Consider the following 15,784-nt stretch of genomic DNA (forward strand, 5'->3'; position numbering starts at 1 on the left):
GAGTCTAGAGGCAGAAATGGAGCCATAATCTGCAATAGCAACAGCAGGCTGGCCATGTGTCCTGCACACATCCCCACGGAATGCTACAGAATCCGCATGTTTAGAGTTCCTCCTTTTCACTCAGGTCTCAAGTCTATTCCCACCCCTCCCTCCTTCTTCTCCCCCCCCCCCAGGTCCTCCCACCCCCACTGCCCAGCCCCCAGAGGCAGTACAGAGAGCAGGCCCTCTACTCACCATGGAGTTCATGGCAAAGTGATTGTGCTGTGTCTGGAGGTCTAGAGCATGCTGGTAGCTCACGCCGATCTCCGTATGGCTCTGGAGGAATAACTCCTTGTTGTGGCTTATCCAGTCGAACATCTAGAGGTGACAAGAAGGTACAGAGTAGTCAGAAGGGTCATGGGTCCAACAGTGCAAAACTTTGAGCTACTGGAGAAAAAAAAGTCCTCCTGCCGGAGCCCAGTGAGAACCAGTCATCATTCTCAGAGTGGGGGTGGCCCACAGCCTGGTCTCCCAGGAAAGCCCTCACTTTTAGCATAAGGATGCATCAGCCTCTGTGCTACTCTACAGAGCCTAGGGGAAGAAGAGAAAACGAATGAGAGAATCAGGGAGATGGGGGAAAAAGCTATTGTTATTACCCCTATCTACTACTCCTTTGGAAAAACATTTACAAAGCCTCAAAAGGACACCATGCTTGTTTTAGGGACAGGTGCTGAGGGCACAACATGGAGGCTTAATCCACTCCCTACTGCACTAGCAGAAGAGAAGCAACAGGGCACCCTAACATGCCACTGATCCATATCATGTCACCCAACCACACACATTGTTGAATTGACTCTGGACTATACCACCTTTTCTCATGACTCCACAGCCCCCCAATTCCAAGGTTTCTGCTATAACCTATCAGGAACCAGAAGAGGAGGGATTTGGGGGGTAGGGTGAGCACTGCCTGGCGCAGTGGGCACTGAGCCATTTTCCTCCCCTTAGCTCTCTACCCTGCTTTTTGTTTCGGCTTCCACCTCTCTCCCAGGCAGCCCACACACATTAAGGGGAGCTGACCAGAACCCCAGTTCCAGGGGATGGATAACTCTAAAGGTTATCCATCCTCAGGACACCACATCTAAGCCAGTCAGTGTAGGACATTTCCCAGCCAAAGGGATTGTCTCAGAAAAGGAATGTTATCCAATTCAGTACAATAAGACACTGGTCTGGGAAAATAGAACCTAGTTCTTCAGATATAATTTCTGGTCCTCTGATACTGTCATTGTGACCCTGAGCCTCAAATTGTTACAGCCATTCTGCTGGCAGCTGAAGGGTGAAGCTGATGAGCAGAGAAAGGGTATAGCCAAAACACTGACAGGAGGCAGGCAGATCCCTGATTGAGCTTTGCCTGATCTCTGGCTTGTTTCTGGACTTCCCTAGTACCCAAGCCAAGAAATCCTCTTTATCATCCAAGTGCAGTCAAGTGATGTAACAGGAAAGGTGTGAAGCCTTTGAAAAGACGACTGCTATACTTGGAACTGAAGCTCCATAGTTTGGGACGGGCTCCGCTGCAGAGCAGAGCGTGGAGGAGCCGAGCACAGGTGCAGGCGGAGAAGCTGCAAAGATGGCTCCAGCCTTCCTAGAGGCAGAACCTCAGACTCATTTATTATTCCCCTTTGAACAGCGAAGTGAATTTGCTTTTTCAATTATATTCAACCTTTTACATTTACAAGACACTTGCTATGTGCCAGGTACGGTCCAAGGCAATGGAAAACAAGAGTGACTAAAATATGGTTCTTAGGTTTAAGTGGTTTAAAGGCCAGTATGGAAAGCAGACAAGGACTCAGATATAATGCTAGTACAACTTGGCACAGGACTTGATTAAAATCATGACTTGAAAAAAATCTATCAAGATAAAGTCCCATATGTTCTTCCATGCTCCCACCCGTAATGGAGTGGGGACAAGGAAGAGCAGAGAAGGCTTCCCATAGGAGGTGTCACCTGGAATTAGCCAGGGTTGGGTGAGGGAGATGGGAGCTCCAGGCAATGGGAAGACCTAAGAGGCAGAACTTGGGGCAGCCAGTATGTGCAGCTTCTGGAAGCATCCCAGCTGTGCTTCCGGAGCCTGACGTGAGGAGAAGATGTGGCTGGAGAGGCAGATGAGGCAGCTGACTATGGAGAGCCCTGGACACAGGCTTTAAGAAACCTGGACTACATTCTGTGGGCAACAAGCAGCAGTGGAAGGTTTTAAGCCGAGCAGTGAAGTGTGATATGAGCTTTGATCGCACTGAGGGATGTGGACTGGAGGGGTGAGGCAGGGCAGAGAGAAGGGTTAGGAAGCTGTCACAGTAATCCTGGTGACGAGGGGTGGGTGGGGATTAGAATCTGGAAGCCTGGGTTAGGGGCATGGTAGCGGAGTCTGCCATGGGCAGGAGTGGGCAGGCTTGAGAGCTCCTGGGAACAGGACCGAGGACTCATAGTTATTCTGGGAGGGAGGGTGAGGAAGAGGTAGGGAATAGCCAGGTGTCTGGCACAGCACCCTGGGTCCTCATAGGAAAGGTGCTACCATGAGTGCCACATAAAGAGGAGGATAAGAAGCTGGGGTGGGGATCAGGAGATAGCAGGTTCTGTCTTAGATGTGCCAAGTTTGAGAGGCTGATGAGAATTTCAAGCAGAGGTGCACTGTGGGCAGTTAGACTTCTGTGTCAGGAGGTCAGGAGAGAGACATCAAGGCTGTGGTAACTCACAGTTAAGTATAAACACATCACCTTCCAAATGCAATCATGCATGGTTTGGAAGTGATTCTCCCTTTTGAATTACCCAGATCACTCTCAGCTATCTCTCTGGGATAATAAAGGAAGAAGGAAAGTATCACTCCTCACTTTCGAGTATCAGAGGATGTTTCAGGCTGGGGGCTCCTGCAGAGTCTGGGTCAACATCTGCTGTGTGCACTATCCTGGGTCTGCCAGCGGTAGTCATCTCCAGGGCGCTGGCACAGGTCAGGGCTCTCCCTCCCCCCGCAATTATTCTTAAGGACAAAGGGAAAAAGAAGACAAGTGCCCCAGGAGTGTAGAGAAATCTTATTCTGTAATTTTAGATCTTTAAAATTCCACCTCTCAACCCCATTTTAAAATAATTTCTCATCTCTGTTCCTTATTGACAAAAGAATCAATAAAGTTAATGAAAATCTGAAATGCCTTAAGTCCTTAGAACTTGTGATGAAAAGCACTCACTCCATATGCTTTCTTGGATATCCCAGTGGCCGAGAAGTGACCTTCCCTGTATTTTCTGTTAAATGACTATTTAGATACGCAAATAAGCAGTGAAGTTACATGCTAGCACCAGAATGATTAGATTGCCTGGTGCCAAGTCCCTGCTGGACTACAGAGCAGGGCTTGCTGGACAGGGGCCAGTCAGGCTGGAAAGCAAGAAGAGAAGGGAATGAAAAGACAGGCAAGAGTAGGGTGCGCAGAAGAAACTATGCACTTCTCTGAATGGGCTTCTCACACAATGTCCACACCCAGGCCATTCCTCAATTCTGCCTCCACCGTGGAGCACACCAGCAGCTCTCTGGTGGCTGGGGGTTCTGGCAAGATCACTGGTGCTGGAGGCAGAGCTCCAAAGAGGTGATACATACCTCAGGGAGAAAGAAAAAAAGACCTACTCTGGGGACCAGATGGTCCCACATGACATCAGAAACCAGAATCTCTCCAAGGTGGCTATTTCCTAAGAGACAGTCTCAAGTCTTCTCTGGGCCCGCGTCTACTGCCTTATAGTATATAACTTGCACCCTTGCAAACCTGGCTATCTGCAAGGGTCACCATCATTTCTTCTGCATTCAATACTACTGGTTGTGGAGAGAATGTGGTCATATGTGCACATGTGCATGTGTCTGTGCACTCATGTGCATGTGTGCACTGAGTAGGATGAGGACTGGGCTGGCTCCAAGCCTGGTTCTGTCACTAAGTACCCATGAGACTGGGCAAGTCTCATTTCTGGGTTTCTCCTCATTTGCAAGGGATAAGTGGCTCCCTGAAAGGAGGTAAGCTCCTGGTTTTACGTTCAGCCCAGTTCGGAAATTTATGGAATGCATTTTTTTTTCATTCAGAAGAAAATAGTTTTAATGAGTCTCCTGGATCAGAAGGTATATTCATTGCTGCAATTTACATTTCTAACATTTGAAGAAAAGAATGACAGTGAGAAAACTGGTGTTATTTGGTAACCAGAGAAAGGCTTAGCCTCAGCCCCGACATTTGTCTGGTGTGTTAGAGTCCAAAATGTCTGTCAGTGCAAAAAGCATGTCTCAGCTCTTGGCACCAATGCAATAAAGAATTAAGGATCAGTGCCCAAAGTAAAAGCAGAAAACAGTCTTATTAGAGCAACAGTATACCATCTAGGGAGAGCAGGCAGGTTCCGAGAGGTGGAACTGGCCCCTAGGTTGTTTGGGATTGGATATTCAGTGGGTCCTTCTGGGCTAGAAGGAGTGGTGATGCACAGTGGGGTGGTCTCTAATGGATGCTGCTTCCCATCATTTGGGGTACTCCTTTCACAGGTGGGGAGGGGGAGTTTTTGAGCCCACAGGGTTAGTACCAGACTCTTCATGGCAGCCCTTTTCCATGGGGGCGGGGCTGTACCCACAATACAAATGCATTGTAATGAGTCTAGGGTTACCCTGGGGCAGAGGTGGAAGAGGAGAGCAAGCTCTGCTCCTGTGGCTCTTGATCAGTCAGGCCCAAGCTCTTGGAAGACCCAAGGTCAGGATGTTGTGCCCCCAGGCTTCTCATGTGCAATCTATTTATCACTGTTCTTGCCATGAGCTCAGGTCTAACTGCCCATTTTATCACTTGGGATAAAATCTTTGGGACTCTGAAATCTTTGAGGTCAAGGGATGAAGGTTCCTCAGGGCATGCCTTTGACTTCTCATATCTAGCTTCTACCTAACATGTCCATTCAAACACTTCATCTCACTGTGTCCATTAGGGCTGTTTTATAGACTGGGAAACAGGCTCAGAGAAGCAAAGGCCGGGGTCTAGAATTCATTCACTACACCCAGTGCACATTCACTGAGTGCCTGTTGAGCCAGGCTCTCGGGACATTGCCCTGCCTCTTGCACATAGCTGTAGGACCTCTTGTGCCTGGTCTCCCCAGGGGAGTTACTACACAAAAAGCAGCCACCAGGGCCCTGTGAGGTTCTAGATAAGGTAAGGTGCTATCCCTCACATGAAGCCATTCACTCTCCAATACCCAGCCTGCTTCTCTCCCCTCACGTCTGCCCCACTAGGGCCTGGGGATGGCTGATTCAAACAGCTCCACTTACTCTCAGTAAATACTTGCCAAGTGAATGAATGCATGCGTGAGGTGGCTCTGGGGTTGCTAATTCCCAGACAAGCTGGCCCTTTCTAAGCTCCATTCCAGCCAGGTCATTTTATGATTTGATCTATTGGAATTGGGCTCTCTGGAAGACACTTGAACTAGACTGACCCAAAAAAGCTAAAGGAAAACAAACAAACAAAAAAACCTAAAGACGATATCTCCACAGTAGTTTCAAACATTTTGATCTTTTTTTTTTTTTGAGAAGCTACAAATGGTAGGTTTAACAAAATTTAATATGACAACAAAATTCTTCTAAGAGGAAAGTTCATGTCTAAATAATGAAATTTTATCTCTTTGTTTGAAAACTAACATAGTTTCGTCTCATTAAGAAGATAGATGTTACATGTAAGCTACTTGGATTTTTGTTTTTTTTGTTTTTTTTTCTTTTTCATGTTTTGCTTTTAACTAAACTATGTAATTTTTTTTTTCATGCTGGCTACAATTCAGCCGAAAAATAAAAATCTAGTTCTTAGTATATAATAAATGACAAAAAGAATCTATTTAAATGCAAATTAGGAAAATAAACAGAAACCTTTTTCTCCTTTTCTTATGAAGATAGGGATAGCAAAAAGGTTACTATTGTTCTGTTCTGTTTTTAATGAAGCATAAACTATTTCATGGAGCAAAGAAATTAAATAAGGATCTTGGGCTTATTTTCCTTCATTTGCCAAATTTAGCAATGGTATCTGATTTAGAGTTTTAACTTTCAAACCACCTTACCACCTACTGTTAATATTTTATATTGTCTGTAATTATAGATTATGTTGTTTTTCAAGTTGCTTATATTCAGCTTTGATAAGTTGATTAAGAGGATAGAAGGCAAGCAATGGATTTTCTTTGCCTAAATACATACATTGCGGTATCACCTGTGTCTCCTGGACCCTGCTTGTACACAGGAGTGGCCCAGCCAAAAAGCTTATGCCCTAAACAGTGCTAACAACTCCTTGCCGGTGAACCTGGCTACATCTTGGACACACGTGGTCCATTCCACAATAAAGTTTTATGTGTATTAGAGTGCAAAGAACAGAGCCTCCAAATCTTGGGTTTGAATATAGATTCTGCTATATAAACTTTGGTAAGCTAGGTTATTGGTCTGAGCATCTGTTTCTTTATCTGCAAAATGGGATAACAATTTATACTATTTTAACCTTTGGGTAATAGTGAGATTTAAATAAGGTAATGGTTTTATGCTTTAAGTGCTGCATACCTGATAGATTTTTAAACCTATTTAGCGAACATATTCTAGTGTACATATTACCCTAACATTTTCATTTAGAGCACAAAACAGATGAAAAGTATGGATTTAAAATTGCAGTAGGTTCACCTTACTGCAAAATCACCGTGGGCTAATAGGAATCATACCGCACCTCATATACAAACATGTCCCCAGCCCACCCCTTCCCAAGAAGTACCCCACAGTGACCACAGGGTGCTGCACAGACACAGCCCAGAAACACCTGTGCATCTTCCCATTGCCTCCACTTTCACATACACAGAGGGGCACTGTGGGTGCCCTTGCCCACATAGGATTCAGAGACCTGTACACCCCTCTAAGGGTTAAGCTTGAGGGCACTGGTGCCCTCCTGGCCTAATGGTGTGGCCGGACCAGGACCTTGCTCTCTCCTGCCTTGCTTCCAGACCTTCCCTTCCTTATCCTCTCTGCCTTCCCCAACTTTTTCACTATTAGTCTCAGTCCCTTAGGCTCTTCACAGCTTTTCACTCAGGACAGACTCCCATTAAAATGCATCATTCCCACAGCCCCCCTGAAATCAGTTTATTCTGGATATAGAAACAGCTCAGTGAGAAAGTAAGGCCCTTTGTGATCATGACCCACAGGTGAGATCCAAACTGTGGTGGCAGAGGAGCACTGGATAAGAGAGGTGGAAAGGAACAAGGAATGAAAAGTGCATGGGAACCAAAGATAATCTCCCCACCTTACAATTCTGTGTTCATATGAACTCTAACTCATGCTGGGGCATATATTCTCAAGCAAACAGGGCAACACGTAGACTCCGTAACCCTTAAGACCCTTCAACTCTGGTTTGTAATTATCTACTCTTCTAGGATTGCAAGCTCTCCTGATAAAGGAAAAAAAGGAACAAAAGGAGAAAAAATAAAGGACCCCAAATGTGGACCTAGTTTCTAGGTTCCCAGAATTCCTCACTGGAGAGACTTTGACATGTCACCTCATGCGTATCCACAAGGCTTGCAGGCCATGGGCACTCAGGGCTCTGAAAGGCCATCTTTATACTGGGAAAGGGCAGGCAGTTAGGACTTGTGCCTGATGCACTCTAGGTGTCAATAAATATCCACTGAGGGAGAGGAGGTGCTCTGGGCTCTGCCTGTTTCCCTTTAGGCTTTCGGCGTGTCGATGGTACACTTCTATATGTTGTATAGAAGACAAGCCATTTTTCGTCTTCCACCATAATCCCAGCTGCTCTAGGGAGGATGGCTCAGCATGGTTACCTGGGAGACCCTCTCACTGACTCAACCAGGACACCAAACAGTTTCACTGACCAGGCTCTGTCTCTGACCTATAGATATCCTATCAATCCCCTAGCACATTTCTTACACTTTCCCTATTCAAATTCCCTAATTCCCAAATCTCAGATCTAACATTCTAACTGTTGCTCACCTCTAGAATGGTCCCAGTTTCTCTATAAAAAAGGCCAATATCCCACTGTGAGCAGTGGGTTAATAAAATCTTTCCCCTTCTGCATGATAATCTGACCTTCATTTACTATCCCAATTCTGTTTCCCTGGAAACAGGTGAAGACAGTATGTGACAACATGTTACATATTGCCTATGGTAAGAATACCCACCATGACTGGTAAACTATCTGCATTGGAAGGACAATCAACGAACTGTAAATACCCGATGGGGACACCATAACCTGGGCTTCCCTGAGTTTGACAACTCATGTTAACGGCATGCCCATTACAGCGACTCTGGAAGCTGTGCCAATGATGTTGTTATAAGAGCTACTGGCTCCCATGGGGCATGGAGTTTTTAAGCCATGACATCTTCTGTAGCTGCCCACCGTGAATCTTGTCTTCTTGCACCTGAGCTGGACTGCTGCAAAGACTGTCCTGTTGGTAGCCATGGTTGCCATATTATATCATCTTGAGTAGATCAGTGCGAAATGTGACCCATGATGGTCTTGCAGTCAGTGTTCGGTAGAGTCCAAGGAGACTCCCTGGTAGGTGTTGTCTCCAAATTTCAGAGCCAAACTATAAGAACAACAGTACCATGCCTCTTCTCATCTTCCCTTCTTTCTCCATCTTGCGCTCTCATTCTCAATTTCTCTCGGTGACAGAGTAATGATAGTGGTAACAATAACAGCATCTAACATTTGTTGAACGCTCCCTATGTGCTAGGCACTATTCTAACCACTTACATGTTAACTCATTTAATCCTCTTCATCTCATAATTATCTCCCCAATATTAGCCCCCAATATTATCATTTCAATTTGACAGACTAGGAAGCTAAAGCACAGAGAGGTTAGCTGAGATTCAAACCCAGGTGCTGATGCTCTTAACACTGTTGTTAACACTTCCAATGTGCTCAGAGCTTCACTCAGGCTACTCTTCCTGTTATCATCAAACTTCTAGAAGTACATTCTGCCCCTGTTGCCTCCATTTTCCCTCCACCCACTTCCTCCCTAACTCCTTGTAACAGGGGCTACCTGTCCTACTTCTGTAAGTCTGCACCCACAGTGAAAACCAACCATCTCCTCCTTTCTGAGCCCTTGGTTCTGCCACTCCTCCTTCCCTTTGGTCTTACCTCACAATCCAGCACGGGCTTTTCTGAAACTCCCTCTCTCTGGCCGTGCCCAGATTCCTCTCCTGCTTTCACAGGCCTCCGCCCCAGGCAAAATTCTCCCTGAGGCACCAGCAAGTCTACACTCACACTCTTCCCTGACACCTCGTGTCTCCACACAACCAACAATAGAAACACTCTCATTGTGAAAGCTGACCAATTGTCCAGTCCTACACTGATCTATCCAAACTTGCCTCCCACTTCTCTCACTGCCCCTTCATGACCTCCTTTCATGTCCTTCACACCCTTACTGAGACGGTCTCAAGACTTGGCCCTCTGACTTGTATTCACCAGGCTCTGCCCACCTAAACATCCATCTAAGCTCACATCTTCAACAACACGAGTGGTGTTTCCTATTTCATGTGCCAAGCTGTACTTGAGGTTCCACACCAAGAGCTTCAATAGATGACCTCATGCGGTCCTTATAATAATGGTACAAAGAAAGTATTGTTCAATCCATCTTAAATATGCTGAAAACTCAGTGTGAAGAGTTGAAGCAAATTGTCAAAGATCCCGCAGCTTGTAAGTGATGAGTATCAATTTAGAATCTCATGTCCATCTAAACCTAAATCCCATACAATTTCCTGGTTCTGGCGTGCCCTCTAACCATAACTTCCCAGATAACTGACAAGAATAAATACATGCCAGGCTCTGCACAATGAACGTTGTGCATAAACACTGTCTCAATCCTCAACCCTGGGAGCTAGGGGATACCATCATCACCACCTTTTTTGTAGCTGAAGAAACAGATTCAAAGAGATTTAATGACTTGGCTGAAGTCACATAATGAAAACTCAAATGGCATATTGAAGACTCACTAGGTCTGCATGACTCCAAAGTCCATGCTTTTAAATCACTACCAAACTGTCTCTCAAATAAACACTTAAATTTCAGACTATTCCTAGTGACTCAACTCAATATGAATATCCCAAGACAGCATCTTCAATTACTGTGTCTTTTCTATGAAAACTATTACCTTCTTCTGACTTCCCACATCTTCACCCCATCTCCCAGATCCCATTTGTTCTTCCTTCCCTCAAATAACTGATATATGCCCTTTATTTTTCATTACTGCTACTAATTGCCACACAGCCCCTCCTGCCTGTATTACCACAGTCACTTCCATACTGGTCTCCCTGGACTCCATTTTCTCCCTTATACCAAGCCATCTGCCCCTACCAGGTTCATTGCTCTAATATACTGCTTTCGACATGTCAAAACACACATGTGTATGCACACATGCACACACACACACACACATTCACACAATTACTGCTGCTGTCATCTACAATGCAAACAAAATCCAGTCTCCTTGTTCTGGCATTCAAGACACTCCCCCCCTCCTCAGCTGGTCCAAATCTGCCTTTCCCTATTATTTCATACCACTGTCCTATACCAAGCATCCTTTCGAGCCATATGCTATTCACTGCCATGGAAATACATCATACCATGCTCACTGCCACCCCCATATTTGTGCTACATCTTTCCCCCTATGAAATGCTCCACACCCAAATACCCAAATTATTCCCATCCTTTGAAATGCAATTAAAGTGTCATCTCCTCATCATGCCTTCTTTGACCAAGTGAACCCATACTGCTTTTTCTTTTCTCCAAACTCTCTGCTCTGGAATCTACTGCAGGAGTTCACAAACCTAGCCTTAATTCAGAACTATCTGAAGTGTTTTTGTAAAAAATATAGCTTCCTAAACTTTGCTCTTAAGATTCTGATTTAGTAGGAGCTCTCTAGATGATTCCGGTGCACTTGCATTTTTTACTTAAATGGTGCATGTGGAGACTCATCATCTGTCCACTATAGGGTAGCTGGTATCACACTTAACCCTACCATCTATAAACTATTTGAAAGCACAAGTCAACAACCAACATAGACCAATGACCCGTGAAGGAAGAGAAGCACATAATGTAAGCCCTCTGTAAAGCAGAGAACTACAAGCTGAGTAGTGAGCAGCAGTTTTGATGGGTATAAAAAAAACAGAGTTCAGAGCTGGTAAGGTGGTTGGAATTTTGGTGATAGAATATTAGGGAAAGAGGGAACTAAGAGAAGGAGCCCTAAAAATCTTCATTAAAATTTCCTTCAGGTCTTTGGCCAAATCCTAAGCTGTGCACCTGCAAGGCAAGACTCCAGAAAGTCTAGCAGAGAATAGCTGCAGGAGGTAGAACATATTGAGAGCTGAACAGAAATTTTAGGTTATGCAGTACTGGGGAAATGTTGAGAGGTCTAAATCAAACCGTGTGAGGAGACTTTGGTAAACATTCTGGGCGCTGAGTTGGGTCCCCAGAAAGAACCAGGATATAGGAGGAGGAACTACAACCTAAAAATAAGGGCTCTACCCTCAGATTAATGAAAAGATGGAAGTAGATCTATCATAGCAAAGCCTAAACCAAGGCTCAATAGGATCAAGATCTGCTAGTAATTTAACTGCATCCCAGAACAAAATTTAAAGGTTAGAAAGAGATAAACTAATCCAGAGTCTCTACAATGTGTCATCTGCAATATCCAGTATAAAATTACAAGCCATGTGAGGACACAGTGAAAAGTGATTGACAAGCAGAGAACAAAAGGCAATGAAAACAGACTCAGAGATGACCAGGCTATGAATTGGCAGGTAACATTTTCAAGATAATCATGATTAACATAAAGAGAATAGGAAGGAAAGGGACAAAATGAATTAAAAGATGGAACCTGAAACAGAGTTTCCAGTTTTCTGTTTCTTGTAGCCCAAAGCATCCTGATACAGTCACATGCTCATGATGCTTAGCACAATATTTTATTTACTTAGTGAGTATTCACTGTATTATGGACATTGGATAAGAGACTAATGATAAACAGCAATGTCAGAGGCTAGCGAGGGAGACAAATGTAATCAATAGTCTGTCAACTTTAAGTGTGAAAAGTACTATGAAAAGTATATACCAGGAGCTGACAACAGAGGAGCATTGGTCCCATTTGGCGGAGGTAGAGGTATGGAAAAACATGAATGGCTTCCAGAGAGTGGCAACAGCTGAACAACACTTGAAAGACAAAAGGATTTGGTCAGGTGAAGCTGTGGATGGAAACACCTTAATGAGATGACGTAACTTGAGCAAAGGCCTGGAGGCTTAAAATATGGAATAGAGAGGAGGTACACAGAGTTCCAGAAGTGAGAGGTGGTGAGAAGGGATGACAAAAGATGAGGGAGGGGCTGGGTCTCAGAGGGGCAAAGATTGAAAGGCAGAGAAACTGGCCTTTATTCAGTGTGCAGCAGGGAACCAGTAAAGGGCAGTAAAATGGTCAAATCTGTTTTTAACCCTGACTGGGTGTCTACCCTGAGGTCCCCAGATAAGACAGTGATTTACCTCATTGCAAAGGGGAGTCCGAGCCAGTCCTGATCTCACAGAACAAAATCAATTAGCACATTACAGACTTCTCACCGACTGAGGGTTCTCCATGCCCACTCCCTCCTTGTTTTCCCCTCACACTCCTTGTTCTCACAACCCCTTCAATGTCTGGGTCAAATATGAAGGAGGAGGTAAAGATAATGTATTAAAGGTGCCCAGCACAGAATATAACACATAATAGATGCTGAATGCATGTTAATCCCGTTCTATTTCCCCCGGGTTTAGCAGGATAAGCTGGCAGTCACAAAAAGTAGTTGCTTTCTGATTAGAGAAACTCAGACTGCAAAACTTCCTGCTCAAATCACACACTGCCCTTGAAAATGAGCTGTAGCTCAGCCTAGAGAAGCACATGATCACGTTAGGCCTTAAAAGGCCATGGTCCTCACTCATGCCTTCTTCATGCTAAGTGATGGAGTGAAAAGTCTCACCAAGTCCACAATTAATGTAAATGCTTTCAGACTTTAAATAAGGTTTTTTTTGTGTTTTTCATTTCCAGTCTGTTTGCCTGGATGGACCAGATTCCCTGCAGCACTGGCAATATGCACAGTACCCTCCCTCTGGGGAAGGAACGGTCATCCAGGAGCCAGCAAGTCAAGCAGAGGAGAAGCAGGACCAACCAAGCCAGGAGCCAGCCTAGGCAGCCCCGGGATATTGACTCTGAGTGGCCAAATTCCTTCCATCTGAACCACAGATGCTGATAAAATATTCTCAGCAACGGAGTGAGAAAATGTGCTTCACTTACTTCCCAAAATGTAGAATTGAAGAGGTCAAACTCTATTTAATCCAAGCTGAGAAAAGAGTGCCCAACTTTATCCCAAAGCTAAATTTAGACATAAACTGAGATCTGGCCCTTGGCAAGTTAATTTAGATGAGCTAATGCTTGTTCCTGGCATACAGGATGCACTCAGTAAATGGTAACTATTATTGTTACTGCAAAAATGGAGCGTCTGCTGGATGTTCTCATCCAGTCCTCCCACGCATCCTAAAATCGGCTGTGCCAATCACTTGCACATCTGGGGAAAAAATTCCACATGGGCTAAGGAGGAGGTGGCCCTCCCTCTGAGGGAAGAGGGTGGCTGCTGTGCTGCAGGGGTGTGTGCTAGGTGGGCTTGAGCTCCAGCTGAGGAAGAAACCTGGCACTCCCCCTTTTCTCTTTGCCCTCTTCCCACAGCTTCGGCAGTGGGGTCTGGGCAGGCAAGGGGCAGCACGGGAGCCAGGCTCAGGCACATCTAGGAAGAGAGGCTTGGTCATGCTTCCTGCTTCCAGACCCCACCGGGCAGAGCACACCCTGCAGATGCTCAGGAAGAACTTAGGGAATGAAGAGCCTAATCACTCCTCAAAACCCTTCATTTCTTTCTTTTTTTTCCTGTATTTATTTATTTTTATATTAAATATAATTTATTGTCAAACTAGTTTCCATACAACACCCAGTGCTCATCCCAACAGGTGCCCTCCTCAATGCCCATCAGCCACTTTCCCCTCTCCCTCAATCCCCATCAACCCTCAGTTTGTTCTCAGTATTTAAGAGTCTGTTATGAAAACCCTCCATTTCTTTAACAGTCTTATGCAGAGGCCTGCGGAGAACTCCTGGGTTCAGTTAGTGCCCTTGTCCCTGTGAGCAGGGCAGAAATGTAGTAATGGGACTATTCACGGCATAATGCTTTTAGCAGCCTGATCACCACTCCTGTCACGCTTCTGTGCCTTCAAAGAAATTTAAATTTAATTTAGTCACCCATCCTTCTCCCAAAATGTTTTTGGGATTTCTTTCCACCCCCAGCCTCCAATTCTACTGTCGTGAGGTGAAGGCCTGGTCATTACCTTAGCTCCCTTTCCTCCCCAGCATCCAGTAGGTCACCTGGTCCCACTTCCTTTCCTTTCGAGTGTCTCCAGAGTTTGCCCCTCTCTTTTCCACTCCCACTGCCACCTCATCTGCTCACCCTTGGATTAGTATAAAAAGACCAGAAGTGGGGATCCTGCCTCCCAATCTCTCTCTGCACTGCAAGATGAAAGTTACTAAAACCCCAGTTTTTAAGTGGCGTCCTTTGAAACCACTCAGCAGTAGGTGGTGCTCTTGTGCCAGCTCAGAATGCTCACAAAAGTTTTGCTCCATCAGGCAGCCCAGTGAGCATGGACTGTGCCACAGTCCACTCTTGATTTGGTACTGACTGTGTGCCTCAGGGGGACACAGAAGTATCTTAAGACACCGGACCTGACCTCCAGGAATTTGCAATATATTGGGAGGAATGAGGCCTCTGAGCATAAAATCACAATACAGGTTGGAATAGTCCAGTTTGAGGGGAATGGATAATGGCTACAGGAAGATGCCCAGAGGAGAGAAAGACCACTTCCAAGAGGGAAGAATGAGTAAAGCAGTGTTTGAGCAGACCTTCAGCTAAGGTAGGGTTTCAATAGGCAGAGTGAGAGGGAGGTTGGTATAAAGGCAGGAGACGGTAGGGCTGTGCAAAGCACAGAGAAGGATGTCCCGAAGGTGTGGCCCAAATGCCCAAGTCCAGTCTCATTCCCCATTGTAGTCCCTTCCGGTTTGCACCTCCTCTTGACACCTCATGACAAGGGTCAGCTTCCCAGGGAAACCTCCTAGGGCAAGACAAGCACCACTCTAAGGTAGGACCAGTTGGTCTACCTGATCTACATGGGGAAAACCAAACATCCCTTTTTCTCTATACCAAGAAAGGGCATGTCTTCTCTCACCACATCAGCAACCATCCCCATAGCAGGGACTTTCTTGTCCTAGAAAAGGCTCTCTGAGAAGGGCTGGAGGTGAGCCAAAGAGTAAGAGACTAGGGTTTCTTGGTGAAATGGGGAACATGGGGAAGAGCCTTCTGGGATTTCAGGAGAGGCAGGTTTCCTCCAAGGGAATTAATGTTCCTTTGGGTGTTTTACCATGAGTTTTCTGACTCTCCAAGATAAGACCACAAAGCTTTGGCTCTGCTTAGGAATGACCTCAGGGAACGCCAGGGGACACAGGAATGAACATCCCTGATCTGGGCACACCTAACTCAGGGCACCAGAATCCTGTCAACTCAATATTTCCATACTAGAAAAGCCTCTCTATGCATACGTGTGAAAAGACATCATCTTCTACTCATATACGAGGTAGTGCCTCATTCAGTTTGAATGAGAGAATGTAATTCTCTGGGTGGGCATACCTTGGAGTTTCAGGTTGGCTAACCTGAACTACAAGAAACAAGTGCACC

General features: G+C 45.4%; 1 protein-coding gene across 23 annotated transcripts in view; it reads right to left on the bottom strand.

Annotated features, from left to right (window-relative positions):
- The window catches only part of KALRN (kalirin RhoGEF kinase), a 672,273-nt gene that overhangs the window by 416,728 nt on the left and 239,761 nt on the right, over positions 1 to 15,784 (bottom strand). For all 23 annotated transcript variants that reach the window (XM_058731109.1, XM_058731107.1, XM_058731105.1 and 20 more), the window contains exon 6: positions 235 to 357. In XM_058731109.1, coding sequence (XP_058587092.1) covers positions 235 to 357 — 123 coding nt within the window. The remainder of the gene's footprint in view (positions 1 to 234; positions 358 to 15,784) is intronic.

Source organism: Neofelis nebulosa, chromosome 5 (assembly GCF_028018385.1).
Source record: "Neofelis nebulosa isolate mNeoNeb1 chromosome 5, mNeoNeb1.pri, whole genome shotgun sequence".
NCBI lineage: Eukaryota > Metazoa > Chordata > Mammalia > Carnivora > Felidae > Neofelis > Neofelis nebulosa.